General features: G+C 40.7%; 3 protein-coding genes across 3 annotated transcripts in view; 2 read left to right on the forward strand and 1 right to left on the reverse strand.

The window, feature by feature from the left end:
- Positions 1 to 1,572: 1,572 nt before the first annotated feature.
- Positions 1,573 to 7,828, reverse strand: LOC144631177 (UDP-glucuronosyltransferase 2B31-like). Its single transcript, XM_078489583.1, has 5 exons — positions 7,649 to 7,828; positions 5,866 to 6,472; positions 5,022 to 5,231; positions 3,558 to 3,846; positions 1,573 to 2,854 (listed from the first exon to the last, which is right to left on the reverse strand). Exons 1-5 carry the CDS (start codon positions 7,790 to 7,792, stop codon positions 2,575 to 2,577), a joined length of 1,530 nt encoding a protein of 509 aa, XP_078345709.1. The 5' UTR covers positions 7,793 to 7,828; the 3' UTR covers positions 1,573 to 2,574.
- A 74-nt stretch (positions 7,829 to 7,902) lies between these two features.
- LOC144631188 (UDP-glucuronosyltransferase 2C1-like) lies at positions 7,903 to 15,435 on the forward strand. Its single transcript, XM_078489595.1, has 5 exons — positions 7,903 to 8,082; positions 10,827 to 11,433; positions 12,671 to 12,877; positions 13,603 to 13,891; positions 14,575 to 15,435. Exons 1-5 carry the CDS (start codon positions 7,939 to 7,941, stop codon positions 14,855 to 14,857), a joined length of 1,530 nt encoding a protein of 509 aa, XP_078345721.1. The 5' UTR covers positions 7,903 to 7,938; the 3' UTR covers positions 14,858 to 15,435.
- An 825-nt stretch (positions 15,436 to 16,260) lies between these two features.
- LOC144631187 (UDP-glucuronosyltransferase 2C1-like) overlaps positions 16,261 to 19,431 on the forward strand; it is a 5,275-nt gene continuing 2,104 nt past the window's right edge. The window contains 4 exon segments of the mRNA XM_078489594.1: positions 16,261 to 16,451; positions 17,462 to 17,645; positions 17,648 to 18,067; positions 19,126 to 19,332. Coding sequence (XP_078345720.1) covers positions 16,308 to 16,451; positions 17,462 to 17,645; positions 17,648 to 18,067; positions 19,126 to 19,332 — 955 coding nt within the window. The 5' untranslated portion in view covers positions 16,261 to 16,307.

Here is a 19,431-nt window from a genome sequence, read left to right on the forward strand (position 1 = left end):
AATTAAAATTAAAATCGCAGATGCGCACTTTCCATCCAATGACATCTATTTCCAAAGAAAATTTCTATTCCAAACCACCATGTTCTGGGACCAAGACTGCAGGCCTTTCCTTTTCATTACGGGAGAGCGGATTGGGTGAGCCGAGAAGTCTCCAAAATCCCATCCCATCAACTACTTTTCGACTATTTTGAAAGACAAAAAATGACAGGTTAAACAGCTTCTTTAATCACTGGGTACTTGCCTGCCAGCTCGAGACTTTTCCCGCGATTATTTTGGCTCGCCAGGCAATTTCTTTTTCCAAACAATTGCGCGATGAGGCATGACAGTGTCTGCGTCAGCGGAAAAAAATTGTTGCAAATGTAACCAATGTCTGCAAAACTGCAGGAAGCACGAGCTCACAGGCTTTCCAGCGAATGTAATCCCTAAAATTTGATAAGCCAAATCTTCGTGGGATATACTCGGGCAGTGGATAGTTAACAATTATTCCACGAGCACGAGTTGGATATGAGATGGTAGATAGCCAACTCGGCGCTTCGCGCCTCGTTGGCTACAGCTAATTCGAGAAAGGTTGTCGGAAAAAAGCACAAAAGTGCACGTGACGAGACTGAAAGGTAGTGTGGGAAGAAGTCAAGAGCTACTGCACGTGCTGAGATGGCGACATGACAAACTTGAAATTGCACGTTTTCTTTCTCTTCCGACATGTGAACACAAGGCACTATTAGCAACGCTGAATTTTAGAAGAATTTTCAAAACTCAAAGACACGCGACAGCAAAAGTAAAGCTACAGAAAAAGGCCTCCTGAGAAGAAAAACAAAATCTTCACGTGCAAAAATACAAACTTGTACATTTCCTCTAGGCCAATATGCAAAATTCAAGTGAATACCCAGACCACCACTTTTGTGTTTTTTTCCGACAACCTTTCTCGAATTAGCTGTATAACGAACTCGTATCCAACAAGCGCGAGTGGAATAATTATAAAAAACCCCAAAGAATTGCAATATTTTAGCTCCCCAGCTAATTCCGTTGACTCATAACGGCTACTGTATTTGTGATAAATGGCATATATGAGCTCATATACCATTGCCAGTTAACCAATCAAAAAGCAGTACAATATGCCATTGCTAGTTTTTAATAAAACCTGGATAGTTCACCGAAACGTTTCACCGTTGGTTATTTTTTGTTAAATTCTGTTATAGCAACAGGTAGTTACATGTAAGACATTTGTGTCGTCCAATATTGTCGGTATTCGTATTTTTCTGACTAACAAATCAGACTTCTTCTTAACCTGTTCCAGGCGTTTTGTTTCGCAACGCGAAAAACGGCGAGCGAAAAATAAGGGGAGGGGTGTGGGGGAGAAGGCCTCTCGTCGTTCTCCGCGTTAATCCAGCCTTTTGCACTGCTCCCCAGCTGACCGAACGCCTGATACAGGCTTACTTCTTTCATTGGTTCCTATAACCATTTTATGTTGTTGGGTAGAGGGAAAAGCACTTCTGGCACTGTCGCCATTTTGTCAAAGGGTTGAACACGATCTGTTGTCACGCGATCGTCACGCCGTGCGTGACAACAGGTTTTCTCCTTGAGTACCGGTACAAAAGACCAAACAATACACTACTGCTAACCAATGACTCCTAAAAAACGAAATTACAGTGGTTATTCCCTTGTGCACCGGTAAAGCAGGAAAATTTAAAATTTAGGACACAAATGATGTCAGTGCCAGAAGTGCCTCGCTCTCGACCCAGCAGCATAAAATCAGGAGTCTGATTTGTTAGTCACAAATAGTATGATTTAAGACTTTATTGGACGACACAAAGTCTTACACCAAAGTGAGCAACTTTTTTTTCATTTTTATTTATTGCAACAAATAAAAAATTACTTACAATGCGATGCGACTTCTTGGCCTACTCACAGTAGTTTCACTAATTACTATCACCGACAGCCGCAACAACTATACCCTTTTTCTGCTACTGGAAAAACTAGACCCATCCCTCACGCCTGTAACTCCAAAAAATCTCATCTACACGGTACACTCTCGACGTTGCAACAAACAAACAACACCGACGACCAGTAGGCAGACCCCCCCCCCCCTTCTCCAGACCTACTGCAGTTTAAGGCCATTTTCTCGATTTCTTTCCGGGTTGAGGGGGGGGGGGGGTGGGGGCGTTATAAATCCCATTTCCATTTTCCAGTTAAAATTTGCCCAAATCTCAGTTCCCATTTTACCCATGCCCCTCAAGTAATTGAGATGTGCCTTTGTGGCACATCTTCTGTGTCTTTTCATGCTGGTATGTTAAGTAGGTACCCGAAAGGCACATCTCAAGTAATGTGGATAACTGTTTCATGTCTTGCCACAGCCGAACCCATGTACGTGCTCACTTTGCCGAGCGCAAAGAATAAGATCCGTAGTATTGGCGAGAGAACGCCTTCCCACTAAAGTACATCTTGTGGCGTTAGTCTTGACGCTGTTGTTTATAGCAGGAACGCCTGCGTTCTAAGCTTATAAGTTAATTTATGGCTACTGTACAACACGACTACATCTTCTTTAAACGAACAAGCAATTTGACATTTTTTCATCATTTACTCTTTCTTAGCTTTCCTATCTATCTTACAGCACACGCGACACAGGCATCTGCATGCCAGTCGTATCACCATGACAACCAAGGTAGCTATAGCAACAAGGAAAGCCATGACGTCAAGTAGGTAGTACTGATACCAAGGGATGTTAAACACTTGAGCTCTGAGGTGCCGGGCTCCACCATGTCTGAGTACATACTCTATCCAATCACAGGTTTCTTGAAGAGGCGTTCGTCGACGATCCTTTAACAGGCCAGAGATATGCATTGCTTTGGTTTTGAATCTGAAAAAGAACGTTTTATATTATCATTACACTCGCTTATATAAATGTAATCTCTGGCATCTGGAAGCCTTAGATCTTGCCAAATAAGCAAGTTGTGCCGCCGAGATTGTCTCCGTTGTTTAAAGGGGCTAGGTCACGGTATGTCTATTTTCGTTAATTAAGAGCTTTTAACGTCAAATTGGCAGAGAAAAAGTCATTCAGTGGTTAAATCACGACCACATATCAATCTAGGATAATTTTCGAGCATTGTAAATGACACTTTCATACAAATTGAGATAAACTTGAAAAAAGTCGGGCCGACGTTTACCCGAACCGGAAATCCGTTTAAATCTTCTCAAATTTTGCCCATCCATGCCCCTTTTTGGCCTATCTGTGTTTCTTTTGAGTTTATCTACAGTTTAATTTTAAGCCGTTATTGTGATATTTTCAGTTAATTCTATGACCAGTTGGTCAGTGCCGAAATTGCTGAAAAATGCGTGACATAGCCCCTTTAAGAGGAAATTATTCGGTAAGTTTTTCTGTAATTAACGGATAACGCTGTCACGCTACATCTCTTTCAGGGAGCCCCCTCCCAATTATTGCTCCACAACAGTCTAACTCAGGATATGGTTCGTTTTGACTTGCTTGTAAAAGTTTCTCGTGTCTTGTTCAACGTTTACCTGATGCCAAAACGAAATTTAGAATTTTAACAATACATAGTTACCTTGGTTCACTAATGACACGCTCAATTGTTTCATACGTTTGTTGGGCGTTACTAGTTTTATAATCCACAGCAAGACCAAGGCCAACATGTTCTACTTTCTTGGCATTACTGTGCTGGTCTACAAACAAAGGAAACGCCACCACAGGGACACCATGATACGCTGACTCATAAAGACTGTTGTGTCCCACATGGGAGACAAAAGCTTTGATGTCCTTGTGAGCCAACAGATCGTTCTGAGGTAACCAGTCCACGACTTTAATGCTCGGGGCAAGGAAGGAAGGAATGTAACCTACAAGAGAGAGACATTTGAGTTATTTGTGACAATAATGTGTCTGGCTTTATTCAACGAACTTGCTTATTTGAATCATTTCAACAGAATAAATGAATGTGACAAAATCCTCACACTGAATGCCTGCACTAAGATTACTTGCCTAACCAATACACTCTTTTTTTTTTTTATAAGAATCTAGTTTATAAGAATATCGAGGCTGAAATTTGCGAATTTTTAAGAATATTTGAAGAATAAACCTGAGGCTGAGATTTTGAAAAGAATATAGTTTTTAGTTAAAACAAATCAGGTATTTTCATTTCCGTCACTTTATCTCTGTGAGGATTTTTTTGTGTAAAGTCAAAACAGCCAGGCTGCAACGAAAAGCAATGGTACATGTGCACAATGTAACACGATACAGATCTGAACACCAAACACTTGTAATTGAGTACCCAATACTTGCTAAAACGGAAATGTCAAACAGTATTTTTTAAGAATGTTCATAAGAATATCTTTAGCCTACAATCGGCAGAAAAATAAGAATATTCAGCCTGGGTCGGAAAAAACTGTATTCTTATAAAAAAAGAGTGTATTTTGCCATGCATGTGGGCATAAAGAACAGCGACATAGCATATTAGACAATCCATTGGACAGTTTGCAGGACATACTTGTGAAAGGTGTGCATATTTATCAAGTGAAGTAATTGTTACAGACATATGTTTGCATTGTTAAATACTGTTTACTGAGACAATATATCGTGATAGATAAAAGTTCGTAAGGTGTCTGTATAGCCCAGGGGGGGTACTCCGGGATCCAAGTGACGGGGATGTGCGAAGGATTTTTTTGGGGTCGAAATTTTCGATTCCGGGATTTTTTTGGGTAGGAGAATTTGGCAGGTATTTTTTTGGGTGACTTGATTTAAATAGGGGATTTTTGGGGGTATTAAAATCAAACTAAAGTGCCTTGGAGCGGCCTTGGCAATTTAGGGGTTATCTGACTAGGGATTTTTTTGGGCGTTTTTTTTGGTCCAGGGATTTTTTTGGGTAATGTCGGGAGACTTAGGGATTTTTGACTTAGGGACTTTGATCCCGGAGTACCCCCCTGGGCTGTATAGTTTTCTTGAATAACCCGCGAGATATCCACTGTCTTTTTTTATAACTGAAAACGTTTCCGTGCTTTACGAAACTAATGAATACCTCTGAGTTTCCATACAACTCGCTGTTTCAGCTTTCCAAACGCTGTAGCTAACATGTCCACCACTGGCCTTGGAAGGACTGTAGCCACTGAGTTTGCTCCAAAGGAAGCAATTATAAAACCATTTCCCCCTGAATTGCTGACAAATTCTTCTAAATCAGCTGGGAGAGGTTTACCGCCTTTGACATTGAGTGGTCCAACCATAACATTGCCTGTTGAGTGTCAGCCCCAAAACATCTTAAATTAAAGTAGAATATAGCCAGCAATATAAAGGGATGATTTCCGGTATAAACCAATTTCTATCAATTATCTTTATCAAAAGATTTTTCGTTATCGGTTATTTAAAATATTAAATTTTGTCAGGCGCCCACTGATTTTGTCCAAAATGCCATTTTCCCGGACAGTTGTTATTTGCGTCTTTAAAGAACACTTCTCACAGTGTCCGCTTTAGAGAAAGTTGACTATAATAGTATCATAACTAGTTTCTTTCAATGCGTCAGTTTTAATTACATTCTCGTTCCCATAGCCCTTATCGCTTCTCTTAGCTAGCGAAGCCTTGGCACGAGAAATAAAGGGCTCTGGGACATAGGATTTTTGAATTAAAATTTTTGATTGGCTGTTTGAAACAAAAAATTCTTGAACGGAAGTTGAAACGCAACGACTCTCTCATACATTCTTTTGAAACATCATGACTGCATACACGAAGACCGGAAGTCCTAGAATCTAGGACTGGAAATCCTGTGTTTCCAAAGCCCTTCGTTTCTCGTGCTATAAACGAGACTGTTTTATCAAAGTGAAAGTGTAATACCCAGTCCCTCGCCCACTTACCAGTCCCCCTTCACCTACCTGGCAACAAAGGTTGTGCATACTGCAAAGCAAAATCTGCTGTAATAATAACAAGTTCAGCTTCAGCTACAGCTGCCTGAAAGCTTCTGTCGGGTTTGATTTTGTACTTCACTTTTAGTACATTCATTGGTCTGTTAAATGCACTAATGAGTAGATTCGCACCAAAGTACACAACCAAATTCACTACACGTTCCTTAAATGTCATTTGATCGGAAAATCCTGTCAAAAGTTGTGGAACATAAGAGACAGGCATGGGTACCCTGTGGTTTAAAGCCAAAGGAGCGTTTGGAGGAAGAGGCATAATTTCCACTCTTGGAATGCCAAAGCGTTCACCAAGCATTACCGCAGGACAAACTGCTAGACTGTCATAAACAACGAGATCAAAGCCTTTCAGATCCTCCAGAAAATCTGTGTTGTTTAAAAAGCTTTCACATATAACCAACAGTACCTCACTAACTTTCATTAATAACTGTAACTTGTTTCCTTCAATTTCACGCCGTACGAAGTCATTTTCAAAGAAGCCAGGTTTATACGGTACTTGGTATATCTTGTGCGCTACTTTCTCACTTGGTTCAATTTTATGGGACGATGGAACAACCAGAGTTACCTGAAACAGAAATAAATACAGTGAATCTCGCTAGAACGGCCACTGTGGAACAGAACGAAAAGCTTGTTGTACATGTAAAGAGTGATGGGTTTTAGGGTTTTGGTGTGTGTTGACTACCCCAAGATTAGTAATCTCGCCTCTTTATAGGGACGGACCATTATTTTTTTGGAGGGGGGGGGGGGGATGAAAAATATTGAAAAAAATTGTTTGCAGGGCCTGGAAAGACAAAATAAATTGTTTGCAAACACGATATGTATAACAAAAAATAGTAAGAATTTCGAAAAAAAATGTTTGCAGAGGTGCGTAAACTAAAAAAAAAGTTTGCAGAGGAAGATTTTTCATCCCCCCCTCCCAAGAAAATAATGGTCCGTCCCTTATTGTGGGTGTGGTAAACGATAAAATGGTCAAAGAGAAATGGTATTAATGTGCTCCAAAATTGACCTTAATATACTGTTGTTTTGTGTGTGTGTGTGCACTGTGCTGTTATCTTGTAGAGACCTCAAGTAGAAACCATAACACGTGAAGAAGAGAAAGGGGACTGAAAATAGAACTTTTTCCCATTCCTTCTCGGGCCAGTGTCACGCAGTCATGTCACGCACATTTGCATTCACGGTGACCATTAGTTGAGGACAACTTCCGCCTCATGTTGGATGAGGTTTTTCCTTTGACCGATGCAATTTATTATCTTGTAGACAACAACCTAAACGGCGAATGCAGTACCTCATGAAAGTAGAATAACCTCAACAAATTTCTGTAAATCTGAATCTAAAAATCTTTAAAATAATTGCTGTAATAATTATACTATTTGTGTACTAATGCGACGTCGTGTGTAACTTGCAAATTTATAACACTGGGCAGCAGTTGATCGTTTCCTTCGTGGAAACTTTGCGCGAGATCTAAGTCAGGGTAAAGTAAAGGTAAATAATTTTTTTTTTTTTTTTTTAGGCGTCAGTCTAGGACGCCAAACACTTAATTAGATTTCCGTTAAGCTCCATAATCAAAGAGATTAAAATAGGGGACTGCTTGAAACAGAATGCAAAGAAACTGAATTCGTTGAATCCTGGCTCGATTTAGCCTCCTACGCAAACGTTCTTCGGTGGGGCGAACGTTTTGGGGTTCCTGGCGTGACTGTGATAAAGCAAAATCTGGATGCATGTAATAAACATCATTTTCTACCTCATGACCCCTAGAGGCCAGTTCTTCCATCGCATGCCTCATGTTAATGTACTGTGATCCACCGGCAGTCCAGAATCCAGCAATCCGGGCCGAGAAAGCTGAGTTCACTGCTAGGGAAAGAAGGAGCAACGTAAACAACGCCATCTTTGCTGTTCGTGCTAAAGCCGCTGTCACGCACGCAACACAAAAACACCTCATTACGATATCGCAACCGTACATGTCATTTCGTCAGCCTAAAGATTGCGTGACTAGGACTCGAATACACACAGTGTTGTACACGAACAGCAAAGATGGCGTTGTTCCCGTTGCTTTTGCTTCCACTAGTAGTTAACTCAGCTTTATCGGCGAAAATTGCTGGTTTTACTACCCTTGGAGGATCACAGTACATGAACCTGATGCTTACATTGGAAGAATTAGCATCTCGGGGCCACGAGGTAGATTTTTTTAATTTTTGCATGGTCATGCACAAGTGATCGCGACTGTTCGTGTAGTTATTCTAGTTAGTTATTTTACCAAAGAAACTCACAGTTTTGGGAAATACCAGAGAACGGGTGGTATTGCTTAAGTTATCATGTTGAAAATTTTGTTATTACAAAATCGTCAAACTGTTGCTCGCGTGTAGTCTCCTTCGCAGTTATTTAGCTCGTCACGCAACGTGCCTCCTTCACCTTGGTAACGGACCGACCCGAGACGATTTGCATGGGAACGAGCCCGGTTTGAAAGAGTTGGGTGACATTCTCGTCCCCAGAGTCCATCGTGTTATTTGACAGGGTCTGAGCTTCCACTAACGTTTTATCGATTTATCTTATTAAACCGAGATATTCAGATCGAGATGAGTATAAATATGTATTGTTCAGTGCTTTATTCATAATCATCGTCTTGTATGTCAACACATATTTAACTAGGGTTGTCTGCCCGCAGAGGCGGCGGAGCGTTTTGGATCATGGAACGTGAGGGGGGCTAGACTGTTCCAAAAATACTCAGCAGGTTTTCATATTTCAAGCAACTTTTTGTTTTCTAAGCAGTTTCTAGACCGAAGATTCTCCGATTGTTGTTCGGAAGCCATACGAACGTTTCCCATCATTTTTCGAACTTTTCCGACGATAAACGAAGTTTTTGGAAGACTTCCAAGAAAGTTTCGAAGATGTTTGAACCAACTTATGAGGCGGAATATCTTGACAAACTAATTTTACGCTGCGCTCGCGAAATTTTCGGCACCAAAACGTGGGGGGGGGGGGGGGGGGCCCGGGGTGGGGGAGGGGGGACTACAGCCCCCCTGCTCCGCCGCCTATAGCCCGTAGAACCAGGAAACTGTGAACACTACAATTTATCTTGGAAATGTACGTTTCTGTAGAAAACCATGATATTCAGATCGCGATGACCCTAAATACGTATTGTTCAGTGCTGTATTCATAACCATCGTCTTGTATGTCAACGAATATTTAACAGCGAACACATAGGGTGGTCTGACTGTGGAATCAGGAAACCGTGAACACTCAAATCGCAGGAAATATAAAAAGAAATGGAAAGTGAAGAAGGCAATACGTTATATTTTTGTAGATAATTTTTCAACTATTTTCTTTACTTTCTCTTTCAAGTACATGGCGGTAGGAAGAGAATGCGATGGGTGCGTCCCCACTGCTCCATGGGCCACAAAGGTCCATTCAATGTGGACTTCAAAAACTTATTTTTTTTTTAAATTTCTAAAGGGAGAATGCCCCCAGAGCAGCCCCCCCCCCCCCCTCCCATTTCCTTCCCCGCCAAGACGCTCAGGCCTCCGGCGCTCGCACCTTCCCGTCAAAAGTCCTGCTTACGGCCCTGAGGTATAATGAAAGTGTTCCTGGATTTTGTATTTCCACGGTAAATCTGCAAACGATGGTACGTAATCACAGCATGAAATTGGGATTTACGTGAAATTAAAGGTGGTTAAATCTGGTTTAAAGTTGGTTATCCAACTTTACACCATCAATATTGAATGTTGTTAAAGGTGGTTAAACCAATCTTTACGCTACCATGTGTAAATGTGATTTAAAGCTGGTGTAAAGAAGTCCCATTACCCTGCCTTTAAACTTGAGTGCAGGGGGGGGGGAGAGAAAGTCGGCACTTTTCTTTGGAGACATAGCAGTGCCTGGAAACGGTGCGAGTCGACGTCTATATCAATCAAGCCGTTGCTAAGAAAGACGTCACCCAATGTTTTGTTTTCTCAGAAAGATTTAAATATCAATGACTGCATGCGTGTGAAATGCGAATAGTGGCGGTGTTTGCGTTTGATGTTTCACGCCACTGATTCCTCACCTGATGTTTCACGTCACTGAGAATGTTTTGGCGGCGTGGAATACCAAGCGAAAAAATTGGTCACGGTTGACATTTAACAACCAAAAAAAGGTAAATCATTTCAGAATCATTGGAGTTATTTTTAATTGGTATAATTCGCAAGCCCTACTTTTGCCAGACTGGACACCGTAATCACTGTTTGTTGTTGTGATGTCCGGCAAACTACAAAAGAACAAACAAAATGCAAATAGCTATTGTGTTTTGTACATGTGCACGGTCAAGACCAAGACATAGTCCATTTCGCAGATACGGCAGCCATATTGATTTTGCCCCCAGGGCAATCCTATAATGCTCATTGATATGATTTATTCTTTTATTGTGATAATTCTGTAATTACCATCATAAAAACTCTATTAAATATTATAGGATGCCCTGGGGGCAGAATCAACATGGCGACTGTATCTGCAAAATGGACTATGCGAACTAGACATGTTTTGTACATGTGCACGGTCAAGACCAAGACATGCGAACTAGACATGTTTTGTACATGTGCACGGTCAAGACCAAGACATGCGAACTAGACAATGACTTTGTCAAGCTATTCACTGTGCCCTTAGCAACCATTCGATAGCTACTGCGCACATTCGGTTGCCCGGCACCGCTATGACCCCTTTTTCAGTCGTGTAACAAAGGAAGTTTCTTCCCCCCCCCCCCCCCTGCTTGAGTGTAATGGTGGCATAAAGGTCAGCTTTAAAAATGTAAAGTTAGCGTGAAGCTGATTAAATTCCAAATTTACGCCAGCTTTACTTGAGCTTAACACCACAGTAAAGTTGTGTTTTCTTGCTGTGTAATTATTGCGTATCGATTGCTTTTCATTTAATTATAACTATTTCTTACTCGGTAGGTTGTATTGGTTGTTTCGTCGGCTCAAAAAATCAAACCCAGCAAGACAGTGCCGCACAAGATTTATCAAGTGCCTTATGAGCCTGGCTTCCAAGAAAATACCATAATACGGCTTGAAATCGAGGGAAATAAGTTACAACTGTTGCTGAAACTGGGAGAAGTATTGCCTACTCTGTGTGAAGGCATGTTAAACAGCACCGACATTCTGGAGGAACTGAAAGTCTTCGACCTCATTGTTCACGACAGCGTTGCATTTTGTGGCGCATTGCTTGGTGACCTCCTGGATATTCCAAGAGTTGAGATTTTGCCTCTTCCACCAAACGCTCCATTTGCTTTAAATCACATGATCCCCATGCCTGTCTCTTATGTTCCACAAGCGTTCACAGGATTTTCCGATAAAATGACCTTTTTGCAACGTACCATGAATTTGGGAGCATATCTTAGTGTTAAACTACTCATGCATTTCATACATGGAAGAGCAATGAATGCGCTCAAGGTCAAGTACAACATCAAACCTGAACGAAGCTTTCAGGAAGCTGTTGCTGACGCTGAACTTGTTATAAGTACATCAGATTTTGCTTTGGAGTATGCACAACCTCTTTTGCCAGGTAGGTAAGAGGTTATTTAGGACGGCGGGAGAGGACGGCGCACTGTTTACGTTCATAGAGCGGTTTTCAATTGAGTCTCGTTGAACCAAAACAAATGTAATCATTCTGGCCAATCAAAAAAGACAAACAATCCAGTGAACCAATCAAAACTTGAAGCTAACACGTGTAGCCGGCGCGAAGCGCCGGAAAACGTGTGTGAGCGAGTCACGATTGGTTTTCGACTGGTCAAGAAAGTGGTGCGAGATTTTTAAACCAATCACTAAGCGTAGTAAATCAAAATCAAAGCAAACGCGAATTACTTTCGACACTCAAGTGAAACCCGCTTTATACCCATGTCAAAGTTGGCGTTGCCGGAAATTGCAGACATTTATACTCAAATTAAAGTATAACGGGACAAATGTTTGTTACAGGGTCATGCTACGACCTAATTTATTATATTACGGTCTGTGCAGCCATGCAACAAAAGATAGGCGATGTAAGTCCATGGGGTGACTGAGTAACCATACCTTAAGAGTCAGTGCGCGCCGGAGAGTTTGCGTCGATTTTCGATAGTTCAATGCCATTATTTTGGAAGGTGTTGACCCCAAACTGAGAACTTAATATGCAATATCACTTAACCGCTGCAAAAACACAAGCATAGAAGCGAGGACCACAAAGCAAAATCCTTCATTTTCACTTACGAAATTCGATTGCTCATCGTGCGTCATAGCATATCAGGGTTCTATCTAGGGTACTTGAGGGGTACAAGCTTCCCCACTCCCCCCAAAATATATTGTTATCATTACAGTATATAAGTAACTATATCGGAAAATTCATCCAGACGCGACGAGGTCAGTGCACATGAAGTAAGTATTCCCTGTCTAAGGACACTAATTGTGTGTCAAAATGCACCAGATGGCCGGCATCTCAGGGTACTCATTTCCCTAGGAGGCTCGTGGACTTCGGCCACTCGGGACGTCTCTCCCAAACGATAAATCCCAGATAGAACCATGTATGTCACAGAAAAACAGTTTGTTCTAATGTAGTAGCTGTGTATTCCTACAGAGCTAGGCTGAAGTTGGTATAATTTGCAGCTTTCGCTTAATTTAAACTAGCTAAAGGCGAGTATTTCCTACTGATCACTGCTATTACGTTAGAGTCAGTTTTGTAAACCTTTCCATGAAAAAGCGCTATAACGACAAAACGAAAAAAGTGTGAATATCTATGATTTTTTTGTGTGTGGATTATTATTCAACAGGCAATGTTATGGTTGGACCATTGAGTATCAAAGATGCTAAACCCCTCCCCCCTGATTTAGAAGAATTTGTCAGCAATTCAGGGGGCCATGGTTTTATCATTGTTTCCTTTGGATCAAACTTGGCCTCTGCCCTTTCAAGACCGGCGGTAGACATGTTCGCTACAGCATTTGGAAAGCTGAGACAGCTAGTTGTGTGGAGACTTAAAGGTATGGAAACAGTGATAAGACATTATACTGTGGAAACTACATGGAGATTTCCTCCTAGGTATATCGAATACGGGTAGACAGGACGGTTCACATAATATAGGTTAAACAGTTTGTCACTGACTCTTTTTCGTTTTTTTGTTAGACGTTTCGGCTAATACTTAAGCCTTCATCAGTAATCAATCCTCCTAGGTATCTTGGAAACGAAACAGGTAACCACACTCTTAGCCCCTTTGTCAATGCAATCCGAGAGAAAGTATGATAAAAAAGCTCTTTTGTCATATAGACCGATTTTCACTCGAGTGTAGAAAGTAATTCGCGTTTGCTTTGGTTTTGCGTTACTATCCTTAGCGAGTGGTTTAAACTAAAACGTCGCGCCATTTTTTTAATCAATCAAAAATAATATTAAAACTCGCTCACACACGTTTTCCCGCGCTTCGTGCTGGCTACAGGTATTTTCCTCGAGTTTTGAATGCTTTTCTCGATTTTCTGTGTGCTTTGTGATTGGCCAGAGTGATTACACTGGACTTGGTTTAATGAAAATCGTTCTATACATCTGGAGCTTACAACGACAACAACAACAACAACAAATGTACAAACTTATAGCAGCGACACAATGAGAAATATAAGCGCCATTCTAGAGTCTTGAGAAAAAAAAATCATATTTGACTTGCAAGTTATATAAGTTTTGTTGCCATTGAGTTCAGCACATTTATTTTCTCGTACAGGTTACATTCCTTCCTTCCTTGGCAAAAACATCAAAGTAGTGGACTGGTTACCTCAGAATGATCTATTGGCTCACAAGGACATCAAAGCTTTTGTCTCCCATGTGGGACACAATAGTCTTTATGAGTCGGCGTATCATGGTGTCCCTGTGGTGGCTGTTCCGTTTTTTGGAGACCAACACAGTAATGCCGCCAAAGCAGAACATGTAGGCCTTGGTCTTGCTGTGGATCATAAAACCAGTGATGCCCAGCAACTGTTTGAAACAATCGAGCGTGTTATTAGTGAACCAAGGTAAACATATTGTCTCATTTGTATATTGTTTCATGTTTGGTTATGACATTAGGCTGGTAATCTTGCAACATTTTTCAGTAAAGAAAATATGTTTCGGTGTAAAAAGAAATTATGTTCAGTTCAACGTGGTGGCATTCTTTGATCACAAATGATCATGGATCTGCGCCTTAAAGAGGTCCTATTTTTAGGATTTGGGACTGCGCCTGCTGTGGCTGTTTAGTTCGATGCGGGAGCGTCAGTCCCTTACACAGTGGCTGCATTGGAGCAGTGGCGGAACCAGACATTGAGATAAGTGTGGTTTCCGATCATCCAGACCCTGGAATAAGGGGGATGGAGGGGGGATGGAGGGGGGCATCTCGAAAATAATTTCTCTCGGCCTTAAGGGCCTCTATTTGGCCTAATAATAAGATCCTTCCCCTTGATCCGCCACTGGCCGAAGGGGGTAGTTCAACGTAAACAATGTGATACTATTACCGTACTAAACAATATAAAGAGTTAAAGATGAAAACTGTTTAATTGATTTTTAGTATATGAGCTACAATTTATCTTAGCAATCATTGTGTGGCTTGTATCAACAACATCAAGTAAAGTAAATCGCTGGGCATGGCTGTCTTGAGATCAGAAAATGTAGTTTTCCGTACTTAATTTTAATAATAATAGGATAAATCGCCTTTCCTTCTCAGATTCAAAACAAAAGCAATGCATATCTCTGGCCTGTTGAAAGATCGTCGACGAACGCCTCTTCAAGAAACCTGTGATTGGATAGAGTATGTACTGAGACATGGTGGAGCCCGGCACCTCAGAGCTCAAGTGTTTAACATCCCTTGGTATCAGTACTACTTACTTGACGTCATGGCTTTCCTTGTTGCTATAGTAACCTTGTTTGTCATGGTGATACGATTGGCGTGCAGATGCTTGTGTCGTGTGTGCTGTAAAAAGGATGATAGCAAAACTAAGAAGGAGTGAAATATGGGGTCGTAAGTCGTAGTTACACATTGATCGCCAATTTCCTTTTTAAATCTGCCTCTGGTCAAAGAACATTTCATTATAGAACAGTGAACATTTGGAATAACCTCGCATCGAACTTAAAAACTCTTAAAACTATTTCATCTTTTAAATTTCATTTAAAATCAAAATTAATGGAGGAGTTTTTAACATAGATTAATTAGGACTAATTCATTTTATCCAAATTTTTATCATTGTAATTTTTTATCATTGTAATGTTTATCATTGTAATTTTTATAATTTTAAAATTGTTATTTCTATTGTAATTTATTGTCACTGAAAAGCCCCGTAAGGGGAGTGTCAAATTAAAGTATTGTATTGTATTGTATGTCTTTTTATTCTGTTGTTTATTGTAACTTTAATATAACCGAAGGCAAGGATTTTTTCATATATTTTAATTCTTAACCAAAGAAACAATTTTGTTTCTGTTGCACGATTTACCAGCGATTCTTATTGAGGTGGACTAAAGGCATAGTAGATAAAGAGTCTTTTGGGTTAATCGATCAATCAATCAACCAACCAATCAATCAATCAATCATGTAATGTAGTCAGTAATGTCAGTCGATGTATGTATGTAAAGATGTTAAAATGATAATAAAGATGATTAAAAGAAAATTGCAGAACACAGCTATCAGTTAAAAAACGCGTCGGTCATTTCTGAGCTGACAGTAAAAAATTCGACCAATTCCCAGCTATCAGTCATCCCTTTTTGGTTAAATTCTATCCACTCCCTCAGTGTCGGACGCCAAACACTCTCTATTTTCCAATTGCCCATAATGCACTTTGTTTGCTCCCCAAATTTTGCATAAACTATTGTTTTGGAAATATGCAGTCCTCCCAAGAGAATTTGAAAACAATTGTTTATGCAAAATTTGGGGGGCAAACAAAGTGTATTATGGGCAATTGGAAAATAGAGAATACGGATTTTCGTAAAGCTTTGATAATTTGTGAGAGAGCATTCAAATGAGGAACTGCTTGAAGCGAAACGCGAAGAAACTGAATTCGTTGAATCCTGGCTCGATCCTGGCGTGACTGTGATTGAAAAAATAAAATCTGGTTCCATCCAATTTACATCGGATCGTTTTCTACCTCATGTCCCCTAGAAGCCAGTTTTTCCATCGTATGCCTCGTGATCCTCCGGCGGTCCAGAATCCAACAATCCGGGCCGACAAAGCTGAGTTCACTGCCTAGAGAAAGAATAAGGAGTAACGAAAACAGCGCCATCTTTGCTGTTCGTGTTGAAGCCGCTGTCACAAACACAACGCAAGACACCTAATTTTTTGAAAACTCGTCACCGAGAAGGCCCTGGGGACAAGGTTGCCTAATTACCATATCGGATAAATTTATTTCGTCAGCCTAAAGATTGCGTGACTTGGACTCGAACACAAAGTATTGTACCCGAACAGCAAAGATGGCGTTGTTCTCGTTGCTTTTGCTTTCACTAGTAGTCAACTCAGCTTTATCGGCCCGGATTTTCGGTTTTTGTGTCCTTGGCGGATCACAGTACATGAACACGAGGTATACATTGGAAGAATTAGCATCTCGGGGCCACGAGGTAGATTTCAATTTTTGCAATTGCATGGTCATGCACAAGTGATTGCGACTGTTCGAGTAGTTATTCTAGTTAGTTATTTTACAGAAGAAACACACATTTTTGGGAACTTATACCCTACGAATGATATTGCTTAAGTTATTATGTTGAAAATTTGTTTACTAAATCGTCAAACTGTTGCTTTCGTGTAGTCTCCTTCGAAGCCGTTATTTGGGCCGTCACGCAACGCTTTTCCTTCTCCTTGATAACGGATCGGACCGGTCTTAGGAGATTGCTTGGGAACGAGCCCTGTTTGAAAATCACTGAGTTTCGTGACAAAACCCATTCTCATCCCCAGAGTCCAACGTGTTAGCTGACATGGTGTGGGCTTCGCCCTTGGTTTCTGTGGACTGGACGAGTGTTTACTTTCTTTATGGTATGATTCAGTGTGAATCAAGAAACCGTGAACATTTCAATGATCTTCAATTTAACTTGGAAACGACATCTCAAATCGCAGTAAATATCTAAAAATAGAAAGGGATACTGAACCAATAGGTTATTTTTTGTGAGCAATTTGTCAACTATTTTCTTTACTTTCTCTTTCAAAGTATAATAATAGTGTAAAAGTGTTCATGGTTTTCGTATTGCCACGGTTAATCTGCAAACGATGATAGCTTAAGGTAAAGGTAAAGCAACTTTATTTATACACGGTTTGTGTTTAAAGCTAGAAGCTTGTGGGGCCGTGTATATGAAACAAATACTGAACAAATATAATATATTAAATAAACATAACATGATTAAAAATCCCAACTGGCAGGAGGCAAACCAGCTGGCTATTTACAAGCATGACCGAGGATTTGAACTCGGGACGACCGAGAACAAATCCAGATAGTGGTCAGAACGGGACTTGAACCCGGGACCTCCAGATTTCAAGTCCGGCGCTCTAACCACTCGGCCACGCTGCCTCCCTAATTAACTAATTAATGATTAGCTAATTAATGATTGCTTATTATTTAACTATTTCTTACTTCTAGGTTGTATTGGTTGTTCCCTCATCCCATAAAATCAAACCGAGCAAGACACTGCCTCACAAGATTTACCAAGTACCCTATAAACCTGGCTTCCACGAAGATACTATAGTAAGGCTTGAACTTGAGGGAAACAAGTTACAGTTGTTGTTGAAAATGGTAGAAGTACTGCCTACTCTGTGCGAAGGCATTTAAATAGCACCGACATTCTGGAAGAACTAAAAGACTTCGACCTCATTGTTCACGACAGTCTTGCATTTTGTGGCGCATTGCTTGGCGACCTCCTGGATATTCCAAGAGTTGAGATTTTGCCAGTTCCACCAAATTCTCCATTTGCTTTAAATCACATGATCCCCATGCCTGTCTCTTATGTTCCACTAGCGTTCACCGGATGTTCCGATAAAATGACCTTTTTGCAACGTACCATGAATTTGGGAGTATACCTCGTGATGAACCTGTTCACGCATTTCACAAATGGCAGATCAATGAATGCGCTGAAGGTCAAGTACAACATCAAACCTGAACGAAGCTTTCAAGAAGCTGTTGCAGATGCTGAGCTTGTTATAAGTACATCAGATTTTGCTTTGGAGTATGCACAACCTCTTTTGCCAGGTAGGAAGAAGGTTATTTTGGACGGCGGGAGAGGAGGGCACACTGTTTGCGGGTTTTGAAAATGATATTGCGAATCGTTGTTGTTCATAGAGCGGATTTCAATTGAGTCTCGTAAAACCAAAACCAAAGTAATCATTCTTTCTGGCCATTAAAAAAGACATACAATCCAGTGAACCCATCAAAACTTGAAGCAAATACATGTAGCCGACGCGAAGCGCGAGAAAACGTGTGGTTTTGGTTCCACTTCTGATTGGTCAAGAAAGTGGCGCGAGATTTTTAAACAAATCACTAAGCGAAGTAATGCAAAAGCAAAGCAAATGCGAATTACTTTCGACACTCAAGTGAAAACCGCTCTATGCCCATGTCAAAGTCGGCGTTGAAACTGCACTCAATTATACTCAAAGTATAACGGGACAACTGTTTGTAACAGGGTCATGCTCAGGCTACGACCTAATTAATAATATTAAGGTCTGCGCAGCCATGCAACAAAAGTTAAGCGATGAAAGTCCATGGGGTGAAAATGATAACATTAAGGCCCTGCAATGTCCTAATATTGTAAGGAGAAAATTAAAGTTGATCTCTGAGTAGCCATTATTATTTTGGAACGTGTTGACCCCAAACTTATTTTGAGCAAAAATGAGTGGCAACTAATTGAATTGGAGAAATCTGGAACTTAATTTGCAATATCACTCGACCGCTGCAAAAAACACAAACATCTAAACGAGGACCACAAAGCAAAACCCTTCATTTTCACTTACGAAATTAGATTGCTCATCATGCGTCATAGAATGTCACAAACAGTTTGTGCTAATGTAGTAGCTGTGCATTTATGTAGAGCTAGGTGGAGCAGTTGGTATGATTTTGGCTTTCGCTTTTCTCGTTTTCTGCCACCTTCCCGCGTGCGTCAATAACTCATTCTCGCGGCATTTTCTATTCACCTCTGCTAATATGTGGTGAGTTGTAAACCTTTCAACGAACAAACGTTATAAAACGTCTAACGACAAAACAAAAACGAGTTAATGTCTAATTATTTTTGTGTGTGGGCTATCGTTCAACAGGCAATGTTATGGTTGGACCCCTGAGTATCAAAGATGCTAGACCCCTCCCCCCTGATTTAGAAGAATTTGTCAGCAATTCAGGGGGATATGGTTTTATCATCGTTTCCTTTGGATCAAACTTGGCCTCTGCCCTTTCAAGATCGGCGGTGGACATGTTAGCTACAGCATTTGGGAAGCTGAAACAGCGAGTTGTGTGGAGACTTCAAGGTATGGAAATAGTGATCAGAAGTTAACTGTGGAAACTACATCATAGAGATTTCCTAGGTATCTTGGAAATGGTACAAGAAACCACAGTATTAATTAGCA

This window comes from Oculina patagonica, chromosome 11 (assembly GCF_052425735.1).
Source record: "Oculina patagonica isolate OP01 chromosome 11, crgOcupat, whole genome shotgun sequence".
In the NCBI taxonomy this organism is placed as follows: domain Eukaryota; kingdom Metazoa; phylum Cnidaria; class Anthozoa; order Scleractinia; family Oculinidae; genus Oculina; species Oculina patagonica.